The 26,122-nt window shown below is 40.9% G+C and overlaps 1 protein-coding gene across 20 annotated transcripts in view; it reads right to left on the bottom strand.

Annotated features, from left to right (window-relative positions):
* LOC105299145 (ras and Rab interactor 2) overlaps positions 1-26,122 on the bottom strand; it is a 192,655-nt gene that overhangs the window by 36,096 nt on the left and 130,437 nt on the right. For 8 of the 20 annotated variants that reach the window (XM_023537695.1, XM_023537694.1, XM_023537692.1 and 5 more), the window contains one exon: positions 16,746-16,846. The exons of 11 other annotated variants lie outside the window; for them this stretch is intronic. In XM_023537695.1, the coding sequence (XP_023393463.1) occupies positions 16,746-16,846 (101 nt within the window). Of the gene's footprint in view, positions 1-16,347; positions 16,515-16,745; positions 16,847-26,122 lie in introns of all 20 variants that reach the window. One more of the 20 variants, XM_023537712.1, reaches the window with a different exon arrangement.

Below are 26,122 nucleotides of genomic sequence, written 5' to 3'. Positions count from 1 at the left end.
AATAGAAACTTATGATTCTTAAGACAGATGTCTGCTTGCAAATATGAAAGAGAACAAACGAGTGGCTTACAGAGATAAGTAAATCACTGTGATATAATCCAGGAGACTGTATGATGACATAGTCACAGTAGCACAAGACACCCATTTCCCTCTTTGAGCTTTGTCTTCCTAATTTGAAAGACAAATTCTACATGATGGTACTTCCACCACCATGCAGAATTTATGCAAGCAAGAATGATGAGCGGATGCTAACATCTGTAGGCGAAAAATTATTAGGGAACAGAACATTCACAATCTTAAAAGATCGCACCCACAGATTATTTATCATGAAGAGGAAAAAGGAAAAACCTTGACAAATTTGAACCCGACAGATACTATCTTCACCAAGTGACCAGCATCAACACTTTCAGAGAAGAGACCCCCAATGTCAAGTGCCTCCAATGCGATGCTCTGAGAAGGTGTAACCTAACCTAACCTACACATGTAGCAAGAGATTAACCTTTGTTTAGAGTTTATAACTTTGTCTTAATTTATAACCCCACTTAGATCACTCTCATACGGTTTGTGTAATGCTTATCTTGTAATGTGCTGAAAGTCTCACAGAAACACTAAGACTTAGTCAGATGTTTATCCATACCTATACAACCCCTGACACTGACTGCTAGAACTATTTTTTAGGAACAAGCCAAGATGTTTTGCAGGATCAGGGGGTGAACTGGCTAAAACTGCCTGAGACTGGCTGGAGCAGTCTGAAATAGCCTTAAGGACCCTCCAGTGACCTCCTCATGAACGTTCCTCATTATAATACTAAAATCTGAGATTTTCCACCATTTTTGAACATTCAATGTATGTGCAGCCCTGTTTTCTGACTGCACGTGCACTTGAATGAGGAGGTCTACCTCAGTGTTTATGTGTGATTCCTCCTAGTGAAGCTGGATTAGATGCTTTGTTTGGGGACACACTGCTGTGGAACGACCCCCAGTGTGTTCCTGCTCTCTGGCTTGCAATAAAGTTTCTTCTCATAAAATCATCTCGGAGTTGTCTTTTAGCTAGCAACTACTGAGCATTCAGATCTGATTCAGTCCAGTAACAAAGGTTATATAATATCATCTGGGTAGTCTTCCTGCTCCAAAATGTGTCTAACCTGGATTTACATGAGAGGAAACAATCAGACAAATCCAAATACAGGGACCTTCTGCAAAACCACTCGCCTGAATTCTTCAAAATATCAATATCATTTAATAATAATAATAATAAAGGCTAAGGGATTATTATATCTAAAAAGAGAATAAAGAGACACAATTACTATACTGAGTGCATGGAATTGATCGCATACGGTATCAGAATAGCAAACAGCTATAAATGACACTGGGAATATTTGAATAAGAGCGTATATCAGATAATATTACATTGGTGTTTCATTTCCCAAGTGTGATAATTTTATTACGGTTATTTAGGAAAACACTCTTGTTCTTAAGAGATGCATACTGAAGAATTTAGGAGCAAATTGTGAAAATGTTGGAAAGTGTCAAGTGCTCAGGCTCCTCCAACCCCTTCAAAAAAAAAAAAAAAGAGGAAAAAGTGTAGAGGGTAAAGAAAATGTGGCAAAATTTCAACAACTGGTGAATTTAAGTGAAACAGTACTATTCTTTCAACTTTTCTGTAATGTTTGAAATGTCTGAAATTTTGCAAAATAATAGGTTCAGGAAAAATCAGAAAATATTTACCAGTTCACTGGGCTTTTATGCATAAAAAATTTCATATATTTTTTTCAACTATTACTACTATTTCCAAGTGTGGAGGTCTGCTTTCATGGGGAGATGAAGCTCAAATATGGATTCAGTGAGACTCATACCCACGTGAAAATACTGGGCAAATCACAGAATGCCCCACAAACATAAAGTGCCTCTGGGGTTGGAGAACAAACACTGGAAAACTCATATACTATATCTGATCCCATTTTAAACAACCTGGGCCTCATGGTCTGAAGTATATTACACACACTCTGGGGGGCAGGGCTCACCAGCACCAGCTACATCCTGGTCACACCCAATTCAAAGCTCTTCAGAGTGTGGGATGAGAGTGACCTTTCCACTTGACTGTATTCCTTTTTTCCCCAGGACCAGGTGTCCTAGGACCAGGTGTTAGCAGCCTAGGCAGGTGCAAGAATAAGTGATTACAGAAAGTGCACTCTAACGTTGGACAGGCAGAAAGACACTAGATCTATTTTTATTAAATTTCACGTAATCAGATTCATCTCAGAGAAACCAGTAACTTGCAGCAGTTTCCAAATGATGCTCTCTCTTTTCCTAATCCAGAACTCCAGAGGATGGCACAATCTATCAATGCAGCTTCTAGTGACCAGTGTACTCAGAAAGGCTCCCTTGCACTTCCCAGTATATCATCCCCTCTTCCCAAGCTCTATCCCAAACAACAAAGCAGAGGTGTATATTTTCACTTTATAGTATGATCTTTTTTCAAACAAATGACATAGGCAATTAACAAAGCAATGCGTAAAACTTTGATGTGAGGTGGTTTCTGTGAAAAAATACTGGTGCAGTGAATACAGTCAACAATCTTCTAAATATAAGAATATAATATATAAGTAATATGTATAAAATATAAAAATCTTATTTTGTTGAATAGCAAAAATAAAGTTTAAGGAGACTAGATACAAGGCAAAATGCCAAGTTATTACTATCAACAAGGGTGGTATACACATCCACTTGGCTAACGCGTCTCAGCACTGGTGCAGTGCCCTGGATGGCTTTGTTCTCAGAGTCAGGACATGGGGGCGAAACGATTATACACAAAAAACCAAAAAGCCCTCCCCCCTAAACCTTTTCTATGTGTGTTAAAAACACACCTTCATTAAGCTGAACAATTATATATTTTAAGTGGGCAATTTTTATCAACATCTATAAGATGTGTTTGATTATTTTTCAAGGACAAAATCTGTTTCAAGTAAATATTTAAAGTGTACCATGAATTTCCCTTTCTACAGCAGACTGTTAGATAATAATTCAGCCCCAAAAGAGAATGGTTTAGTTAATTAACAACTTCTGAAAACTTCTCATAGAATGAATGGCAAGTCCTCTGCGGAATTAAATTAGGTGGGCAGTGACTCTGATCAAGTAATGCTCCTCTAAACCTCATTCTATAGTTCTTGGGCTCCCTTCTGTGTGTGCATGTGTGAGTGTGTGTGCCTTAGTACAAACATGATCTGATCTGCTTTGGAATATGGTACATTTGTGATCTACCTTCATGAAAACGTTACACTTGTATTTAATTTAAGAATTCTGTTCTTGGGAGGAGACCTCTGATTGCTTTGCCTGTTCCTTCAAGGCCAATCCTGGTGTTGAATGTGGGACTGGGTAATCCACAAGGGTTGCCTTATGTTTGAAATGTGAAGGAGTGAGTGGCAGGCTCCACCCAGGTTTTACCTTCCCAAGTACTACCTGGATTTCTAGCAAAGTGCTCCCTGATAACTCTTAGAAAGACTCAGTGCTCTTCAGCCTGAGGGCTAGTTCTCTGGGTCCCCAGTGGACCTTCCAGACTTTTAAGAAAACCAATAGCTTTTCCTTGCTTACACGGTAAATGCCTAATAGTCATAGAGCAAGTCAAGACAAGTTGATGAGGCTAATTATTATTAATAGAATGCTAACCACATCAACAACACAAAACAAAAATAAACAACAAAAGCAGAGCCCAGGGTTCCATGTTGTTTTTGCCTAGGACCTGACTGGCTTAAGATTCATCACATTGCCTGTGTTCCTAACATGAAGAGCTATAGTCCTGCTACAAAGTAAAGAACTCAAAAACAAAAAACTTTATTTGGTGGGATAATGTAGATTAATTCTGATATTTTATAGCTTCTCAATAGTTTATTATTATTGTGCTGAGTAGAGTAAGTCAGAGAAAGACAAATGCCATATGATTTCATTTACATATGGAATTTAAAGAACAAAATAAAGGAACGAGCAAAACAGAAACAAACTCATAGATACAGAGAACATTCTGATGGTTGCCAGATGGGAGGGGGCTGGGGAATGGGTGAAATAAGGGCAGGGATCAAGAAGTCCAAATTGGTAGTTACAAAATAATCATTGTGATGTAAAGTACAGCATAGAGCATACAGTCAGTAATATTGTAATAACTATGTAGGATGGGTACTAGATTTATGAGAATGATCATTTCGTAAGTTTTATAAGTGTCTAAGCACTACCTTGGGCACCTGAAACCAATATAATATTGCGCGTCAAAAGCAAAATATGTTTTTTAAAAAGCTGACGACATTTCTCAAAGAGTGTTAGACATACCAAGGCAATACATGGAGGCATGGTTTTTATTTTAATGTCCAGTACTTATATTAATAGTTTACATGTGTTTAGTATACTTTTCAATTATATTTACCTTTTTCACCATTTTTTAATTTGGTGAAAACATGCGCACAACATAAATTTTACCATCTTAACCATTTTTAAGTGTATAGTTCAGGGGTAGTACGTATAATCATATTGTTGTACAACCATCACTACCATTTACCTCCATTACCTAAAGTTGCAAAACTGAAACTTTATACCTATTAAATAGTCACTCCCCACTCCTTCCTTCCCATATTCCAGGCACCCACAATTCTACTTTCTGTATCTATGAATTTAACTACTCTAAGTACCTCATAAAAGTGGAAACATACAGTATTTGTCCTTTCGTGACTGGTTTACTAAATTTACTTTTTAAAATAAATGTGAAAGGTGAGTCAATTTAAAGAAAAATATTGGCTTAATTAAAAGTAAAGTTGGTACAGGAATAAAAGAAAGATTATGGCACAACAGAAGAAATTTGGGAAAATTTGGATTAGAACATATTTTTTCTGTATTAACGTTTACAAAACTCACTCTTGGATTCAAAGGGTAAGGTCACCCTGAAAAATGCACATATTTTCCATTGCTCAGCCCTTTCCTTGCCTGTGTTCAAGCATTCTTGAGTGTCCATTGCCATAACTGGCTCCTACCCAGCTGTCAAAACCAGGCTCAAGTTCTGTCTCCTCACCTATCTTCTACAGCTCTGAGCAATTTTAGGCTCAGGTAATTCCTTTACCCACTGTGACACTTACCCTATTTTACTCTGCATTATACTTCTCTCTCTTACCAGCCTGGTTTCACCTCCAGGCCATACTCAGGCCCAGCCCGGGACAGACATTGATAAAATTCCTGCTCTAGGGCTGATGAGGACTGGGTAGGGGGTGTTTTGCAGATCACAAGGTTTATTCCTTGTGAGTGAGGAAAGAAAGGGAAGAATCTGTGGGCAATGAGAAACATGGTAAGCACTGGGCTTCTTTCTGAGCTCCTCCTGCATAACCTCTGATTCAGGTCTTTCCTCAACCAGGTCACAACAACAGAATTCGGCTGCTCAGTTCCAGTCTCAGGGGACAAAGAGTTCTTGTCTCTGTGTTTATCAGGAAATGGGTGGTAAAAAACACCACAGTTACCAAGAGACCCCTGACCTTTGGCCATCTTAAGGCCCAGGGCTAGAAAAGGAAGTAGACCAAATTCTTTCAGAACAACAAAACCAAACTTTTAGCAGTGCCTACCTCATTGCTCATGAATTTATGGAGAGCCCCTCCAATCTCCCAACCACTGGCAAGGAGTAGCTTTAGGTATAAAAGTCAAGACTGAGTTTTAGCCCAGAATTTTAACTCTATGCCCACCAACACAGGACAATGGTGATAAGCACTCCATTCAAGGTTCCCAAATGCAGAATGCCTTATTCCAACACTGGGAATGAGATTTAGGTTCCAACAAAAAAGCTTGATCTGCACCAGCTGGTTGAGAGCAGAAGGTAGGGGTAAACAGTATTGGCAGGAGAGCTGCTCTTGGTTAAGGAAGGTACACCAAGTGAGGTATGGAAAAACCCAAAGTGGGAACCCCACGCCCACACTAAAGGGGGCTTTAGCAGTCAATTATCAACGAATTCTGATTTACCTGGAGTCAAAACCAACCATTTCCTGCACATGCGAATGCATCAATATCAAGACGCTAACTTTTGTAAGGCATAGCAGAATTTCCATACAGTTAACCCCAATTCTAGTTTCCTCTCAGCCTCATACTCTTCAGTGGTTTGGTAGAAAGGGAATTAAATTTGCAGTCAGACTTGAATCAAAGCCTCATTGATTCTTCCTGTGAGGCTTTGACCTGTCACTACATGTTGTTTAGCCTCAGTTTCCCTGTCTCTAAGGATAGGTTCTCATTTAAAAAAGAAAGGAAGGAAGGAAGGAAGGAAGGAAGGAAGGAAGGAAGGAAGGAAAGGGAAGGGAAGGGAAGGGAAGGAAGGGAAGGAAGAAAGAAAAAAAGAGAATCTGATACTAAAACAAAACCTGAAAAGAACTGATTACATAAGAATCTGGAACACCTTGGGAACCATGAGTAAAGATTCTGTTCAGTAGTTTACAGAATGTCCCTTTCATTGTCCCCTAATTTTTAGAAATTCAAAAAAAGAAAACAAGGCAATGTGTTTCCGTTCTAGGACACAAATACTAGTCTATAAACAACATTCTGAAGTTTGTTTTGTCAGTTTAATGGAAACCTTCTGGACGATGGCTCCTGGCAGGTCTTTATAGCTGAAGCAGTCTCTATCCATCATTAGGGTCCTACCCCAACCTGAACTCTGGTGCTTGTCATCCTCAACTTTCAGATGGAAAAAAGAAAAGATGAAAGGCTACTTCTCTTGATACTTCTGTATTGAAATTTCCACGTGTATTCTGCCTCTCTGAGGCCTACCTTCCTCATTCAGCCGTTGTTGAGCCTTCGACTATGCCCCAACCAACAGGGCCTTTTCACACAATGTTGCCTCAACCAGCTGCCATAGCAAGCAGGTGCAGCCCAGAACATGGCACTGTGGAGGGCTCAGGCTTCCAGCTATAAGATGCCAGTGCAGGGGCCGTCTCAAGAATTAAGGACTAGACAGTAGTTGGAGTCCCATGTCCACTATGGCCTTGCTCCTGGAGCAGAAGATCCTTGTCTGTGTATCAAGGGGAAAGCAAACACACCCTAAATGCCAGGTTTGGTGGAAGATGAACCAAGAGCTTCCTGGAACTGGGGGAAGAGAAGTCATGGATCTGCAATTAATGGTTTCCGGAAAATATGTTAGTAGAAGGACTCTGATGTAGACAGAGGAAAACAGCTAATACTAAAGAGATCCATTCGATACAAATTTCTGGCAAAAGCACAGTTCCAATTTTTGTTAAACACATAGATAACATATAGCCAACAAAAATTTCCCAGAAAACTTTCAACTTCAAAAATACCTAGTAGTTGATGCCCAATGACTTCTTAACACATTTAATCATGAAAACACTTCTTTAGAATTTAAGAAGCCGAATTAAATGCCTACTCTGTGATACTTAAGTTAGGAAAAGAAGGAAGGCCCAAATTTGTTCTGGCTATGTGTAAGGCCCTGGCCAATTTCTCAGTTTATAGCTGATAAATTGCTACGTAAGCTGAGGAAACCTACCCACTACCCAAGATGGGAAAAGTGATGGGCAGAGCCCTGGGGGAGGAGATATTTTTTTAAGAATCCTGGCCTATTTATCTGAGTTGTGAGGGATATTAGAAGTCATCCAATTTATCTCATTTGAGGTCAAAACTCTAGAAATTAATAAAATTGCGCTTGGGACCAAGTCTCTGACTTGTGCAGTTTACCTACAACACACAAGTTATCTTAATTCCTTGGGGCCTCTTTGTCCCCTTAAACTCTGAAAGGAAAATGACTAATGTATTTTGGGTTGTGAACTTTACTCCTGTGTGGCTAAAGGACACTGCTTTCTGAGGGAAGGGGCCTTGACTTCCTCAAAAAGATTCCTGTAAGAATGTCACAGGAGGATTTTTGTGAAAAACTTTTAGGGCGTTTGGTGATTTTTAAGCTGTATCTGCTGAGGACTAGGAGGAGAGAACAACACAGAAATGGGAACAAAAACATGTGTCCGCCTCTGGGAAGGAAGGAGACACTGCCATTTTCACAAGAGGAGAAAGATTTGATGACTTTTTTTTTTTTTGGCTTATGAACTACTTCCTCTTGTGGACTTTTCAGCTAGAGATGAAAAGGGCAGATACGGAGCCAACGCTGGCAGGGGCCTTCATTCATTCCTGTAAAACTGAGAAATGGAAACAAAGAACCTGTTGTCCTGGGTACCCTTGGAGCTGAAAACAGGAGGAGAAGGAGCCAGGCGGCTCTAAGTCTTGGCCTGCTGACCTTTGAGCCTGAGCAGTGGCATGCAGCAGGCTTCACAGAAAGGCAAGCATTTCGTAAATTTGCAGTTCTTGGTCTTTAAGTGCTCTGGGTTACAGTGGTGTTATTTCACAGCTGGACTAAATCACTACATTCTAACTAAGCAGGTATTTCGTGGCAGAATCAACTACCAACATAGCAGTGAGGCAAGGTCTGTAAATAGTAAAATATATCTAACTCTAGAAGATGCCACTGTGAAAGCTCTGTGTGCCCAAGGAGACAGCCACTCAATTGGAAGGCACTACCCCCTCAACAAAACTGAAATCAATTTCTAGGACACAATGTGTATTTCTAGGATGATCAAAAACACTCTCGTAAATCAATAAAATCATGCATGATCCACCATTTAAACGCATAGAAAAACAATGGAAGGATACACAGCAAGGCAAAGAAATAAGATAGCTATCGAGCAAACAATCAAAAGTGGTTCTATCTCAGGGAGTGAGTTCATGGCAATATTTACTTTTTTATATTTTTGTTTTGTGCTTTTCCCTCAATGTACATGCTCTACTTTGGTAATCAAAAAAAGAAAAGAAAGAAAAAAAAATCTTATATGTTCTTTTAAAAAACTTTTTCCAATATAACAGATATCACCAGTCATGACAGACCAAACAGCTATTTGGAGCATTTTGTTCTTTAAGGTTAATGACCAGTTTCATCTTTCTTAAAACCACCTCCTACCTGCAATTACCCACTTCCTCCTTGAGGTCCCCAGGACATCTGGTATATTCCTCTATTATGTCCTCATTCCATTATATGATATTAGTTTACAATTTTTTCTTCCTTGGGTTGTGTAAATTTACAGGTTCCACTGTCCATGTATTTTGGCAAATAGCACCCACTCAATAAATATTTTCTTTAAGTGAAACTTAATTGTTTCTACATTGGCGACAGAATGAGCAAAGAGTTAGTTAATCTCATAGAATTCCTTGAAACCATATTCCAGACACTTGCAGTGCCTTAAAATCAGGAAACACCTTAAAGGATTACAGGAGAAATTGATCAAGGTAGTCATAGTAGAATATCCCCAATGGGCATGATAGGAATATGTCTTATTGCAAAACTATTTCCACCACTTGGCCTCCTCTTATTATGAACAAAACTATGACACCACCACCCCTGCCTCCACTGCCACCAAAGCACCCCACAAGGACTGCCTCCACTGAAGGAAAGAACAGCTGTGTCTATGGTATTACTTGGGTGTTTCAGATAAATGGATTTTCAATTGTCTTTCGGAACACAACCTTGACCCAAGTCAAAGAGCTTTTCTAGCCTGTTTCCCATCAGACATTCTTTGAGAAAGCATGTGAACAGGCGGGCACTGACAACTATCCAAGAATCAGTGGAAACGTGCATTTAAAATTCTTAGAAATAGATCATATGTAAGAAGAAACTATAAACTTTGATAACACCAAAGACCTTGTTCATGGGGTCTAAGATACTGCATGGTGTGCCTAATGTTTTGTAGCAAATGACTGTGAGGAATCCACGTTCTGCTGAACAGACCGGCACTCACAGAAAAAGAGGAATATCAACCTTTCTGACGGGTGTGACTGTTCTAGGACAGTGGTCTGCTCCTAGCTGCTGTGGGATCTTAGGATGTGCTCCAAGCCCTGAACCTGTGGTATACGCAGGTTTCCAGCGCTGCCTAACAGTGCATGTGATACAGATACTGTGTAAGAAGACAACATGCAAAATGATTTTTGCATCGACTCGAACTTGCTTCCTAATAACCTCTTGAATACACTCTCCAAAATTTTCAGAAGAGTAAAAAGGGGTATAAATCAATGAGGAATAATCATTTTGTATCTGACATTTCAAGAGGAATTGATGGAAAGGAATAATATGAAGTGATATTAAATTCTATGTTTGAAGTCACTAAAGTTGAGAACATATATTTTTTAAATATGCGAAACTGTATTGGATGCCAATGAATTCTGAGTTTAAAAGAATTTAAATTCCAAAAATGGCTGTATCAAATTTAGGTGTATACATTTCCTAGTTATGATGCAGCTAATGGCCTTGGCGAAATCAATTCACAAGATGTTGAGTATTTCTGTGTGTAAGTACTGAACAAAGTAAAGCAAAAGTATCTAAGAAATGGGGAGAAATTCATTGGCAGCTTTTTTCTGCTGCAAGTTTACGATCTAAGATTCATAAGCAGAAATATAAATAATAAAAGGTACATATGTATTTATACTCTCCTCATAAGTTCTATATTATTTTCTCTTTTCATGTCCTCCCCCCAAATAATCCTCTCCATAAATTTATGGTTTCTATTAATATCACCCAGTGAACTGGCTGTGGGCTCAGAATTCCCATGACGTTAGCCTTGAACTTATTTAGACGTGTGAAAATTGCAAAATGATGTTGTTAAAACTGAAGAGTCCCCATTCCTGAGTCCCATAGCACTGAGATAAGTACTTGAGTCACAACATAGAGGTCTTTATGCATCATGGTTTCAGAAACTCTAAATCCACACACTCATCTCAATGGCTAAAATGAAAAAGTAGCCAATACCAAGTGTAAATGAGAACAGAGCATTCAAGACTCTCACACAGTTGGTCGAAGTACAACTGAAATAGTGACTCTGGAAAACTCTTGGGCACTATTTACTAATACTTACTATATAACCATCCTACAACCCAACAATTCCACTACTATATTCCTAGTTGAAGCATGTCAGTGTTCACCAAAAGACATGCACAAGAATGTTCACAGCAGCATTATTCAAAATAGCACCAAACTGGAAACAACTCAAATATCCATCAACAGTAGAATGGATAAATCGTGTTGTATTCACACAATAAAATAGTTTATAAAATGTTGACTGAAAGAAGTGAGAGTTAAAAGAACATATGCTGCATGATTCCAGTTATATAAAATTCAAAAACAGGAAAAACTAATCTCTAGTAATAGAAGTCAGGAAAGTGACTACCCTTGGGGTGCACAGTGATTAGAAGAGAGCACTTGGGGGTGCTGAAAATGTTCTGTTTCTTGATCTGGGTGATGCTATGTGATATGTTTACTTTGTGAAAATTCATCTAGTTGGGTGCGTTTTCTTAATCATGTTTTACTTCAGTAGATGCTTTTTAAAAAGCAGCCCTAAGCGAGAATGGGTTTCATTCAGAAGGCCAGAGAGCAGTTAATAAAATCACAGTATGCTACTAGAGACTTACTAGAGTGGAATGTAGGCATCTCTTCCCCAGATTGTAAGCCACCATTCTTCTCTTCTAATCCTGTGTTCTAACCTCTAAGCAAATGAAGAAGTGAAGGGTCTTACCAAGGGCTGGCAGCCTGAACTTTTTGTGGTTTTGTATCGATGCTGGGCATAGCTGCTGGGACGCTGAAAACTTCCCAGGCAACAGACCCTTCCAGAAGAGGACAATGGTGGTGACCAATGGCTACACTGTTGCATTAGGCAGAGCTGGCCAAGGAATTTTTTAATTCTGTGCATCTGATTTGGGGAGGGAGGGAGTGTCAGGACGCTGGATGTCCCCAGTGAGTCACTAGGCTGGAATGTACCAGTGAGGTAAAAACAGGATTGTGGGAGGTAAAATAGAATAAGAAGGTAAACAAAGGCAACACAGCCTTCGATGACCTAGTCTAGTCATGATCCTCAGGGAGCTTGCAAACCTAGCCTGAGCCTCTTTTCATGAAGTTGTTTTGTTTGATCCCTCTACTGTACCTGAGGACAAAGGAATCTTTGAAGATTTGTCTCAGCCTACAGGTGATGATGGGTCAACGTGGTGATGAAGGTGGAGCACTAGCTTACCTCAGGCATGGGGTGCCTGCCAAAACAGACATACCCTTCCCCCAACCATAAATAGATTGTGAGGTCATGGGGGAGGGAGAGGAAAGTAAAAAGCCTTTATTTTCTCATACTTTAGTGTTTGTGGGTTGGGGGGAGTGAGGAGGATTGAAAATAAGAAACAGCAGTTAGAGAAAGCACAAGAAATTCATCTTTCTCCTAGCTTCCTTTTGGTAAAAACACTAGCAGAGGGAATGGGGTAGATTTAATCAGCTGATACTCTGTTGGCAAACATTTACAACAGCCCATAACTCAGAATTGATAGAGGAAGCATGGCTGGAATGTAGGGAAAAGGGGTTCTGGTCCCTCTTCCTTTCTAGGAAGGAAGCTTATGGCCTATCACACATTTTCAACTTCTTATTTCTTTGCGTGCTGGCTGGGGTCCCTTAATTGCTTTATAAGGGTGATGTCTTGTTTCTGCAAGAGGCTTCTGATGCTCAGATACTTTTAGAATCTCCATAGGGCTGACATCTTCATTTGCCCATTCAACAAATATTCATTGAATGGATGCTACACGTCAGACACTATTTTAAGCACTGAAAAAACAGCATTGAACACAGACCAAACCCTTGTTCTCATAGAGCTTACCTTCTAGTGCTGGGAGGCAAAAAATGCACAGTTAAGCAAGATAATACATATGTTAGATCTGTACAAGGTCTATAAAGAAAAATAAAGCCAGCTAAGGTGACAGAAGGAAGGAAGGGTTCAAGGGTGAATGTTTCCTAGAAGAAGGGCATTCCAGGCAGAGAGAACAGTGAATACAAAGGCTGGGAGTAGGAGCCTGATTGGCAAGAAGCTGGTAGGGCTGGAGCAGAGTGATGAAGGGGAAGAAATTGTAAGAGAAGAAACAGAGGTGATATGAGGAGTCAGATCCTGTAGGGTCTCAAAAGCCATGGTGGTGATTTTGGTTTTAAATGAAAAACTACTAAAGGGCTTTGAACAGGAGTGACGTGAGTTGGATTTAAATTAACTAAAGTCAGATCATTCTCTATACTACTAGATAACAGCCCAGAGAGAGTGGAAAAGATGAACGCAGAGGCACCAGGCAGGGGTCTACTGTAGTGATGCTGGTGAGAAGTAGTCCGATCTTGGATCTAATTTAAAGGATTTAGAGATGGATGAGAGGACATTTATGGGAGAAGGAGAGGTATCAGGGATGACCGTGAGGCCTAAGCACCTGAAGGCATGGTTACTGGGATAGGGAAGACCAGGGAAGCGCAGGTTTCCTCATGAAGGGAAATCACAGGTTCAGTCTTGGTTTTTTAAGTTTGAGATACCAAAGGTCAGGCTGAGTGGGCAGCTGCATGCAAACACCTGAATTCAGAGAGAGGGCCTGCCTAGAAACGTAAGTTGAGAATCACCAATACACAGATGGTATCAAAGCCACAAGACTGGATGGGATTACCTAGGAAATTATTCTAAAGAATTCTTTCCGTAAACAATATATTCACCATGTGCCAGCATTGTGTAAAGTCCTTTACTGCTATGCACTCATTTAATCTTCCTAACAACTCTGAGGCACAGCTCTATTATTGATGTGGACAGTGAGGCATAGAGATTTTTAAGTATCTTGCTCAAGGTTATTGGGAGAGAAAAGAGGGGAGGTGCGAAGAGAGGAGGCTCAAGGCCTGAGCTCTGGGTGCTCCAGGGTTAGGTGGTCAGGGAGATGAGGAGGAACCAGCCAGGAGCCTAGAAGCAATAGCAGGTGAGCTGAGAGGAAACCAGGGATCATGGCGTCCCCGAAGCCAAGCTAGGCAAGTATCCCAGGAAGGGAGTGTGGATCACCTGCGTCAGATCATGCTAATAGGTCAGGTGAGCTGGGAAGTATGCATTGACTACTGGATGGAAAAAAGTGACATTTGCACTTTCACTAACCTGGTTTTGAAATTCATCTCCTCCCATTTTGAATGCAGACAACAAACCTCAGTAGTTTCTTCAGCAGCTGAAACTTTGTGAACAACAAAACTCTAGATGTTTTCACTGTCGATACAGAAGATTATTTATGCTCTTCTCTGTTTCCAGGCGACAGCAGTTCCTAGACCCACTGCCAGACCTCATTACTTGATGTATTAATAAAGAAGTACCTATGCTATGAAACCACATATTTTTAAATTCTGATCATTGTATTTCACTAGAATTGTTTCCCCCATGTCCTCCTACATATTTTACTTCATGCATTTAAAATATTATTCTTAGAAGGGGACCTTGACACAAGAAAAGGTTACAGATCTCAAGCTGATCTCAATCTTAACCACAAAGGAGCAACCAAAAGTCAACACAGGTGGAAGAATAGTGATTCCTAACCTAGAGCTCTAGCGTGCCTCAATCCAGCATTCAACAAATGACGAAACCACAAACACTTCCTGGTTACTATGGTTAGGTTCACAACTCACACCAAGAATGAGGCGAAAAAGGAAGGTGACTGCAAGCCATCTGTGCAGCCACCAGAATGTGCTCAACCAAGGTCCCGAAGGGCCAACTGCTTCTTTCCAGGGGTTTCTCTTGAGGAGGCTCTGCTCCTCTAATGCCTTCTGTCCTCTTCTCTCCTCTCCCCTCAGGGCTGCTCTGTGTCAGGCTCACCTGCTGTGTCCCCATAGCCACAGCTCTGCTCTGTCTTCATCATGGAAACAAAGCAAAATGCTCCTTATCCTACCTCTCCATATTTGGCCCTCCTGACATCATTGGGAAAAATGGAGGAATTAAAAGCAAAGTCACCACTCGACACTCCTAAAAATCAGTGAGAGACCCCAGAGCAGAAGCCGCAGCCTCATTAGTTAGACCTTTAACCACATAATCTGGGTCCCACATCAGCAGAATGAGGGCCATACCAAAGCTTTACCTCACAGGGTAATTAGGAGATTCAATCAGTTGGTAGCTGTAATGCACCAAGAATAGCGACTGACATGTGGTAAATATCGTATACATTGTTAAATAAAGACAATATTGCCTTTTCTCTTTTCATTAAAAAAATGACAAGAAAAATGCCTTTGAAGTTTCATAAATTTGGTGTTAACCAACACAGCATTCAAGAATAATTTATACTAATCTAAAAAAATAAAGTTATTGTGGAATGGTATAATCATTCCTAAATTTGAAAAGACTAAAAGTGATGTTAAAGATTAAATGATGGCCCAGCTCTCCTACTCCAATACCCATTGCATTCAGAGATCAAGACCTTGATGGCCTCTACCAGGTTCTCACTTCTTCTAGCAAACCTAATTTCCCCTGTGGCTCATATGCAGGGAGGGGCCGTGTCTGTCTTCTGTGGAATTTGGGGTCCATATTGCAGTATTGTATTTCCTGGATGTGGGTGAAATCCGTGCTACTAAAGCTCTTTACTGTTTTGTCATCGACCTGGACTCTCAATTTATTTTTACCTCAGTAAAGCAAAGGATAAAGAGAAATCCCCTAGTTAAAGTTCCATAAGGTTTGGAACAACTCTGAATGTGAGGTGGAAAGTCTCTAATCAAAAATCATTGTGCGTATGTCTAGTTTATGGAGAAAAAAATTAACCAATCTAAATCATTCATATTGAGGTCAAAAGAAATCACAGAATGTCTAGTGCTGCTGCAAGTAGCTTGGGGACCATCTGGTCTACCCCTGTCATTTTTGTAGAGAAGGAAATGAAGACACAAAATTTCTATAGCTAAGGGAGAATATATTTCCTCCAGAGACATAGGAGTTACAGCTGCAAAGTGCCTCTTTCGGATTGCCTGCTCTCCCCACAGTCTATGGCAGGAAACAAGTCTGGCTGGTTTGAAATTTGCCTAGACAACCAGAACCAGCTGGTTCTCCTGCTTTTGCAGGACTCTTCCTGCCTGTCTCATGACTTGCAAGCAAAACTAACACCGAGAATCTCACTGCACAGACAGCCTCAAGCTGCATAGGCAGCCTCAACCCCATTTCCCGGGAAAAGGGGTAAAACGATAATAATATGGCCTCCCAGGCACCAAGTGTCCATGGTTAGCAGTCAGTATATTCTGTTGTCTTTGTTAGTAATGAGTTATGACATCTAGGAATCTCCTCCAACCTGCCACCCCCACCGTGACCTCTGCACCCCCACTGTCCAGATAAAGACCAGTCCCTTACTTCTTATTCTGATCCCATGCAATAAGCGCACAACATATTTTGCTTAACCGGCAGAGTATATTGTCTCCCCTTTCTTAATCATTTACAATCACATCCAATTTATAATACTCTGGGTTGCATTTCAGGCTAAAGGCTGTGGTAAGTGCTGGAGGTTTTCTGACCTGAGAACGCAAAATGAGTCCATCCTCTTAGTGCTCCCCTTTAAACCTTCTGCAGACTGACACGGGCTACACTGAGTTCTATTTTGCACACGGAGGATCCGCTGCGTTATTGTTTCCATCATTGTGAGTAGGTAGATATGGCAGAGAGAACTTTAGGTTTCCGGGTTCTGGTGCCAGGAGGAATTGAGAGGATGTAAAGTTCAAGTGCCTTCAAAGTGATTAAAACAAGCAGACAACTGATTCCTAGGCCTCTCCCACCTCCTACAGAGAGCTTCATCTGGAACAGCCACCACACTCCTAGTTCCCCAACTTGAGGAGCCACCGAAATAGTAGTCCTTGCAGCTAACAGGGTTCACTTAGCTCCCATCTCACTCTTGGCGCCTAATTGCCTCTGTCACCTGTGGGCTTCAGTGGGTTCCAGGCCATTTTCCAGGCTGACATCTGTCTGCACCATCTCCCGTTTCAGTTCTCCGATCTCCGAGGCGATTGTGTCAATGAGCTATTCAAAGATAAAAATAGTGTGACGTCAGGAAGTGAAGGAGGCGTGCCCAGAGCCTGGGGAGCTCCAGCCACTTCAATAGGAGCACAGAGATGACCACTTTTTTTTTTTTTTTTAAATCCTAGCTCTGTGAACTTCCTTTACCCAGAGGAAAAAATAAAGAGGGAGGGAGCAACTTCTTCTTAGAAAGAGGAAGAAGTTAGGTTTCAGTGTTGCCCTAAGAAAAATATGACATCCAGTTTGGTTTCCCAACTTGAATACAAAAAAGAATAAAATTTTGGTAAAAGCAGGCCTCAACGTTTATATCGTCAAAGTGAAAACTCAAAAGGAATTCCCTAGATTAAAATTTATACGCTCATTATTCTGGTTACAGAGATAAACATATTTTAAAGACAAAGACACCTGGAAAACCAATTTCTAATTACATTAACTTTCTCATTTTCTTCTTTGCTTTTTATGAGAAAAAAAATTGTTAGGGAAAAAGGGAGAGATGGCTGCGTGTCACTGGGAGTGTGTGAGTGGGTGGGTGGGTGATCTATGAAGGGAATAAAGGGAGAAATGTGGCCTTGTCTGGCAAAAGGCTGGTGTCTTGTAACTTCTACCCACATGCTGAGAGGGGGCTACATCTGACCTTGAAGTTTGGTTAAAATTTTTGAGCCCACCTATCCACTTATTCAACAAAATCTTTCCTGATGCTAATAACTAGGCACTGTATGTGTAGAGCAGCTATTCTCAAAGTGTGCCACTGCTTGTTAATATTATTTATATCAACATGTAACAGATTATTGTTTTAAATAAACAAACATATTAACGTTTCATTTATTTTCTAATACCGCAAGTATCTATAGATATAATTCTCACAAACATAAGCTCTTTGGTGTCCTCCATTTTAACATTGTAAAGGGGTGCTGGCACTAAAAAGTTTGAGAATCTCTGTTCTACTTAAAGACAAATGTTCTATTGCCTCAAACAGCCTTTATTCCACCCAGACTCTGGGAGAAACTTTATTTGACTGTCTGGGCTGTTCTAAATGGTTGATTCCATCTATTTATTCATTAATTCAACAGAACTTTATGGCTACCTACTTCATGCCAGGCACTATGAGTATAGAATAAGGTTGACAGATCCTGGTGATAATATTTTGGTGAGGTGCAAACTACAGCACTGAGCACTGAGAAGTTCCAGAATGAAAAGGGACTAGTGTGGCAGTGTAGGAAGAAACTGTAGATAGGGTGGGACTGTCAGGACAGGTCTTTGAGGAAATGGTGGAGCCCCGAAAGACAAGGAAACCATGAACAGATCGAGGGAAGAGCTCTCCACACAAAGTCCCAGAGGCTGCAGAGGCATATGGAAGGAGAGTCAGGCAGGGACCACACCTCACTGGACTTGTAGATCACAGTATCCTTGAATTTAAGTTTTCTACACTAAGAACCACTGGAGGGCTTTAAGTAGGGGAATGACATTTTATTTTTTTTATGTTCTAGAAAGATCACTTTGGCTGCTGGCTAGAGATGATTAGTAAGGGCAAGAGGACAGGCAACAAGACCAGTTAGAAGGCAAATGCAGTGGTCTAGGCAAGAGATGATGGTGGCTTGTACCAAGGTCAAGGTAGCAGCAGTGAATTAGAAAGAAAGGGGGGAAATCCAGGAACAATTTGACAGAAATTGATAGAAGTTAATAGATTAAATGTGGGGTGGTGGGAAGAGAAGAATCAAGGACAATGCCTAAGTTTTGGGCTTCAGTAATTAGATAAACTGGAGAAAGATTAGGCTTGAGAAGGAAATCTAGTCGGTCATTGGGCAGGTTAAGTTTTAACTAAATTGCTTATTGGCCATCAATTAAATTTGTTAAGTGGCTTATGACATTCAAGATGGAGCTATTTTCACATTTAGAAATCACTGGCTTATGTGTTAGTATTCCAAAGTCCTGTGTCAGGGAGAGATTACCAAACAAAAGAGTTTGGTAACAAAAGAGTGTAGATAAAGCAGGAATTCCCGCAGATAGTTCTGTGCACTCCCAATACTTAAGACTTCAGAAGAACAGAGGCCTGCCACGTCCTCCATGCTTGATCCATCTTCTTTATGTGTGACTGGGTGCGGGCTGTGGGTGGATTTTCTAGAATCACTGGAGCCTTGGGAGAGAAAACGATCAGGCGATCTCATTTTACACACATCCCAGTGGAAAAAATTTTAAAAGTCTACAATGCCAAATAAAATTTGAGGATATGGTTAAACAGAAACTTCCATATGTTGCTGAAGGAGTATTGTTCACAGAGCCACTCTGGAGAGCAATTTGCAATACCTTGTAGAGTTAAAAATACATAGATCTCCTAGATATGCACTCTAAAAAACTCTTGTACGTGGGTGCAAGGACACCTTTATAAGAATATTTGCTGCACCACTTTTTTTAAGAAAACCAAATTATAAGCACCGAATTATCCATCAATAGGAGAATGGATTAAGATATAGACTACTACGCAGCAGTTAAAATTAATGAACCTGGATGCTGACAAAAGAACGTTCAGCCTAAGAAAGAGTCTTATAAGAGTTTATCTGAGCCAAACTGATGACAGTTTCCAGGAAGCAAAATCACAATGGATTGAGAAAAAGTTCCAGAGAACGGCAGTTTTGCAGCTTATTTTATACATTAGAATCAAAGGAGGAGACATAAGGGGTGGTTACATGAAATTCATTGGTAGTAGATTAAAAGGGTGGGAGAAAGCAAAGCAAGGAAATCTCTTGGATCGGATAAAAAGTAAAGCAAGAGGTGTATACTTCTTTTACATTGGTGGGTACAGGATAGTTAACATTTATAGCACACAGAGACATTATGTGGGCAACAAGATAACAATGTGGTCTCATGGTCTAGTGCCTGAGGTTGTGCCTTCTAAGAATCTGGAAAAGATTACTCTGACATTTCATAACTATGTTATCTTAGATGCGCAAAGACAATAGACAATTTCGAAATTAAATATTGACCTTTGTCAAGGAAGCTACAGGCCTAGGAAGTGACCACTCACCATGACCTAATTTTAGTTAGGAATTTTTATGTTCAGATCACCTTGTGTGGTTACTTTGGTTTCTGATTTTGTAAGGCCTGTCATACAGGGCCACCCTGAGCATGTCAGGTTTAGTATGTGGCCCCTTTTTCATCTACACTATCTATATACATCAAGACATATATAAACATAAAAAATTCAAAAAGCCTTCATTAAAAAAAAAAAAGACAAGTTGAAAAGGGTTTCATTCAGTGTTAAGAAGTTTAAAACCATGCGAAATTGTACTATTTAGTGTTTGGTGTATACATAAAGACTACTTCAATATGCAATGTGGGGGTCACACACCTAACCCAAGATAGTGGCTACCTCTAGAGAAGAAATAGATGGAGGTGTTCACAGGTGGAGGGGCTCAACCACCTGTGAGGTTTTCTTAAAATGAAATGGCAAATTGATAAGAGTTCACAGAGCTAGTAATTGTTTTAGTATCATGCGATTTTCTGTATGTTTTAAAGACTTCAGACTCAATATTAGGAAAACAAGAAAAAGGATGGATGTGTATGAAAATGGAAGGAGATGGAGGAATTAAGAACATGGGAAAGAGTGAGGTGAGCCAAGGGAGTCTGAGTGTCTATGCCAAAGCCCCACCACTTGGCACTGAGGTTCCCCACCTCGCCCCATTCTGGGTCATGGCTGTGGTCTAGGACAGTAGGAGAGTAGAGCCATACACAGCCCACTAGAGAGCCATGCTGATGGAGGGCCAGCCACAGCCTCAGGCAAACATCTAGAGGCATTAAAAGAGTCCCATGCCCAATAGGAAGATGGGTCACTAGATAGAGTCACCCTCTCCATTCTGTCACCTTCACAGCAACTGTAGTGATATAAACTATAAATCCCAAGTGGCCTTCCCTAGGAGAAGTAGTTAATCCCCTTCAGCCATACTGCTTCCTCCCTATATGCTCATACTGACACTTTTGGCTGCATTTCCAGGCCTCGGGTCCCACATTACCTCCTTCTCTATACCTAGGCAAACACGAAGAACCTACAAAATTGTGATTCTCACTCAGCAGCACTCAGTGGTAAATCACAGATATATCACTCATCTGCAATACAGAAGGGAGGCGCAATAACGCCAAGACACAAAGGTGGACGAGGACAGAGGCTGCACCTGGCTGGATGGCTATGGGACGGCTGAATGAGGAGTCTTTCAGTCCTCTCCATCTCTTCCCTGTCCCTGACCCCATTATGCCTCAACTCTCCCACCTGACATCACAGAGGAATTTACCTGACAAATAGACCAGAGGTTAGTGTTCCAGAACCAGGCCTGCCTCTCCGAATGATCTGTTTATATACCCACCAGGCCTTTCCACCAGCAAGTGCCCTCCCTGAGGTCTGCTTGGTGTCCCTTGGATTTGAGATGTTCCCTACACTGTCCTCAGATATATTTAGGTATGTTTGATCTCATCCCTTAGGCTCTGTTCATCCAGATTGCATTCTTTGATAGAAAACAAATAAGTTATTCACCAAAGGGGACCAGTTTCAACCTAAGCTTTCCCATGTTAAAGCTGTTCAATGACTAATGGTCATTGAAAACAATTCAGTGCCAAAAAGAATGGCCAAATTGGGGTGTGGTGAAGGAAATTTTACTCAGTGCGAACAGCTCAATTGTGATACAGCACAACTGTGAGAACAGCAAAGCTGTGAAACAGCTCAATAGCATCATAGGTCAATTATGAAACAGCACAGTTGAGGAACAGCATGGCTGTGAGAAGGCCCTTTTCCAGGTAGACAGCTCTGCTCTCCTCTGTCTGCTCTGGTCTAGTGAGACATCTTTGATGTTTCAGCTTCAATGTTTCAGTTCCAGACAGAAAAACAAAGTCTCCAGTATTTGGTGAAAAGGAAGTGTTCTCTGAGACACAGGGGAGCTGACTTATATAGAGAGAAGTCCCCACCTCTGGTCCCTGATTGGTCCACCTTCATGCAAATGAGGACTCCAAATCCTTACGGTTTGATTGGTCCAAAAAGCATTGTCCCGATTGGTCTGAATGGAGGTGTTCTGATTGGTCAGTGAAGATGCTAATGTGACATGAGCTGCACAGCTCTTATTGGTTGGATAAGTCCTGTTAGTTGAAATACAACTCCAGGAACTCAAATAAGAGCTGGCTCAGCAGGCAGGAACACAGGACAGACAGGCTTCTCCCTAAAGTGTGGCTGTGTGAGCCTTGAGGCTCCTGTTTAGAAATGGTTGATAGGCTCTGTTGTTTTTTATTTTATTTTATTTCATTTCATTTCATTTCATTTATTTTATTTTATTACTTTATTTTATTTTATTTTTATTTTTATTTTATTATTTTATTTTATTTTAGCCATTTAGCCGCCATGAGTCCTTTTTGGTAGTATCTTCTTTCTCAGGGTCCACAAAATCAACAGCACTTTCAGTGTAAGTGCTTTACCAAAGTTGGTACGCTAACTGAAGTTTCTCAAAATCCACATACACAACCCAAGACCCCAATACATCCCTGTCCCTTTCCAGAGTTCCTACAAGAAGGGGAAGGGCTGCCTAAGCATCTGCCAAGCTGGTGAGCAAGTGCTGCTTTCCACGACCCTGTTGTGCTGCCAAGGCTGTGTGAACACCTTGGAAAGGTGGCAACAGAGACAAGCGACTGTTATTCAGTGCAATCAGAGAGTGAGAGGACACCAGGTTCCAGGACACTAAGTTGGTGAGATCATGGTTCTTATGTCAAAACACAACATCTATGTTCGTTCCAGAAAACTCCACAAGCAATGACTAAGGTTTCAACTCAAGAGACATGTGCAGCCCAGCAGAGCCACCTTGATAAAACCAGGTCATATCTGTGTGTGTTACCTCCCAGCAGGGAAACAGAAGGGTGGCATGTGTGCTTGCTTTTGGAAGCAGGGAGAGAGAATGCTGCTGGCAGAAGGAAATTTCTGCAGCCACCACAGAGGAAGAGACCAGAGAGAGGGGAGAGGAAGGCAGGCCAGGATCTGGGTCTCTGGGTCCCCTCCTTCATTCTACTCAGGAACCCAGTGGCCTATGGCTCACTAATATGTGAGCATTTATGCATAACAGAACACAGGAAGCCTTAAGTACTCATCTGGGTGATTTCCAAGCAAACTGGCATCCAGGCCGAGGGCAGAAGAATTCAGGAGCCCCAGGTTCTTTCCTGGCCCTTTGAGATCACACCCAGGATTCAGGCTTGGCCTGCTGTGCTCTGGTCTGGCATAGGAATCTACACTGATTTGTATCACTTTGTAATCACTCTGGGTAATTTCTCAGTAGGCGGGTAACTCATCAGAGGGGCCACATTTCAAGCAGAAGCCTACAGTTTAGAGGCAGGCTAGCTTGCAACAACTACCTAGTGGTTTGGCAGCTTAAGCTAGTTAGTAGTGGTAAGGACACCAGAGATAGACTCAAAAAGACCTGCCTTCAGATGCCCTCTGGGCACCCTGTTAGCTGACTCTGGGTGGGAGGGAGTATTGGAGAATTAAGGACTATGAGATTAAACCATTTTGCAGCAAGCACCTAAAAGCTCCCAAATCCTATTTAAATTTTCTTTATATTAATGGTGATTGTTGCTATGAAGCAGAGAGCTGATAAAGCTAAAAGACACTTAAAAAGGACTCATACCTGCCACCACCCCCCCCCCCCCGCCTCCCCACCACAGCCTGTAAAGAGGCCATTTCATCCCCAGCAACAGACCTGGACATACAAAAGACCATTGTTTGTGGAGTCGAATCTGCCTGTCTGCCCAGAAGTCTCTAATCTCAAAATCTGCCCACTAAGACGCCAATTTTCCCTGACTGGACTGAGGACAGAAGTTGCTGTCTGCAGTTCCTGCTTGCATGGGAGGCTGCAGGAAGGGAGAGGGAGGGCTCCTAAAGCTTGTTTTCTTTCTTTTAGGGTTAGATAAAAGGAGAAAAATTCTCTTGAAGGTCAGGTAAAAATAAAATGAGAAAGTGCTTATAGAGCAAGTTCTGATACAGCACTCTTCGAATTCTAAATCTAACTAAGGAATGTTATCAACAGTTTTAAAACGGCCATGTTGCTGATAGAGGAAGACTTGAAACCTAGGGTGTGAGAAAAGTCCAATGCTTGGCTCTCAGCTATGGAGTTTCTATTTCCCAAGTGCATCAACTTGGCCTTGGGGGGCTTAGGGTGATGGGCTTTTACATTTTACAGTCCCATCATCTGTGTGGGATGGGACCTACCTCCAGGTCATGAAAAACCACAGGACCCGAACAATTCCTTTTCCTGTCTGCTTCTGTTGAGCTGGAGGAGCCTCATGGACTTGAGAATACATACATGTTTCATGAATACATTCATGTTTGTCTAAAGTAGTCTGGAAAATAACCGGTTTCTTATAAACTTTCAATTGATCTTTGCCCCCAGGAACTGTCATCATGGAAAAGATAAAGTAATAAAGGCAACTTCCCTTCACTTGAGGAGTGTCTGGGGAATGTTGTTGAAGCATCTCAGAATCATGCCCTTTTGTTTTGTTTTGTTTGAAAACTGTCTCTCTGTTACATTTCCCAAACGTATCTGCATTTATACTTTTGAAATTTAATTATGATCAGAAACATTACACATGAATACATTCCTACTGAAAAATAGATTACTGTAGTTAAAGCTAATCTCCCTTGACCATGGCCCATAATCCTTTCCATCTACTCAGAGGTAACCGCTATCATCAGTTGTGTTACGTATCATTCTTGAATGTTATAGTCCTGTGCTTTTTCTACAGAATGTAATGGTACTGATGTATTGTCCTATAGCTTGCTTATTATACCCAATAAAATATAGTGGAATTTATCCACATTAATAAAAGCCCTAGTTCATTCATTTAAGTGGGAGTGCTTTTCTGCCATAGGGGTAGACCACATAGGGATATGTTCCATATATCCGTTCTATTTTGATAAACATGTAGGTTGTTTCCAATGTTTTGCTATCACAAGCAGTACTGCAATGAACATCCTGTGTACTGTGTGAAACCCCAGAGAAAATGCCAGGCTCTATGCACATGAGGTTATGAGGTGATGCCACATTACTCTCCAGGTGGTTGTGTCCATCTTTGAACACTGCCTCTGCCATCTTTGAAAAGCACCCACCTCACTTGTCAGTGTTTTGATATTACTACACTTTTAAGCTTTGGCTAATCTGAGGAGTACAGTGGCTTTTACTGTCTTAATATGCTTTGTCCAGATTATACTTTTGCTGTCTGTTTGTATTTCTTCTGAGGAACTGCCTGTTCATTTACCTGTTGACCATTTTGGGGTTTCTTGATTTTTCTTAAGTTTTATAAGTTGTAAATAGTAATTCATTAACTCAAATATTTAAAAGATTTTCTCTCATACTGTTTTTCTGTCTTTTAAATTTTGAAAGCTTTTAAGGTTGATAGAATCAAAAGTCCATTATGGCTCTTGCTTTGTCTAAGAAGACATTCCTTATCTCGACGTAATAAACAGTCTCTTCTATTTTTTGCTAAGACTTATAGTTTTGCCTATTTACATATAATGCATTTATTTATTTGTAGGCCTTTCATTATCTGGACTGTAATTTTGAGTGTGGTATGAAGTCAGGACAAGGAGGTGAGGAATGACTATACTAGGGCCAGAGCTAGGTTCCACAAAATCCTAAACCCTGCACTCCAGGATGGCTTTATTTGCTTGAGGTGCCTTATACAGGTTAAGGGATGTACCCAGCGGGCTGTCTTTTTCAAACTTGCCCAAAGGCTAGGGGTGACTCAGGAGGCGTGAGATAGAAGAACTCTGCCCTTGATTAGCATTCTAAATGGAGGTTATTGGAGAGCAACGGTAGCTATGCAATAGTCCATCTTAGCCCTGCTGCTTCCATATGTCCCCTTAATCACAATCAAAATCTTCCTATTTACCAAAAACCAGTATTCACTATTTTTTTAATTCTATTTTCCCTATTTGGAGATAAAAATAATACAACACACTTCCACACACTTTTGTAGAGAAAAAGGTAACGAGTGCTATTGGGGAGAGGGCATAGCACTTTATGCCACCCACTAATGACACAAAAGTGAGAGGCCTGGTTTAAAGGTTGCAAGAAATGTGTTGGCTAATTGTTATCTGTTGGGAACTATAGGTCCTTGTGCAATGCCCATGAGGGAGACCTTCACATGCTATGTCCCCACAATCTCTTTAATTCCATGATGCTTGTTAGGGGCCTCATAAGCATGAATGTACTTATAATGGATAGAAATATTTGAAATTACGGAAGTCCCACAAAATTCAGG

Source organism: Pteropus vampyrus, unplaced genomic scaffold (genome assembly GCF_000151845.1).
Source record: "Pteropus vampyrus isolate Shadow unplaced genomic scaffold, Pvam_2.0 Scaffold7, whole genome shotgun sequence".
NCBI lineage: Eukaryota > Metazoa > Chordata > Mammalia > Chiroptera > Pteropodidae > Pteropus > Pteropus vampyrus.
The sequence above is the reverse complement of the archived record's forward strand: the minus strand, read 5'-3'. Positions and strand labels throughout refer to the sequence as shown.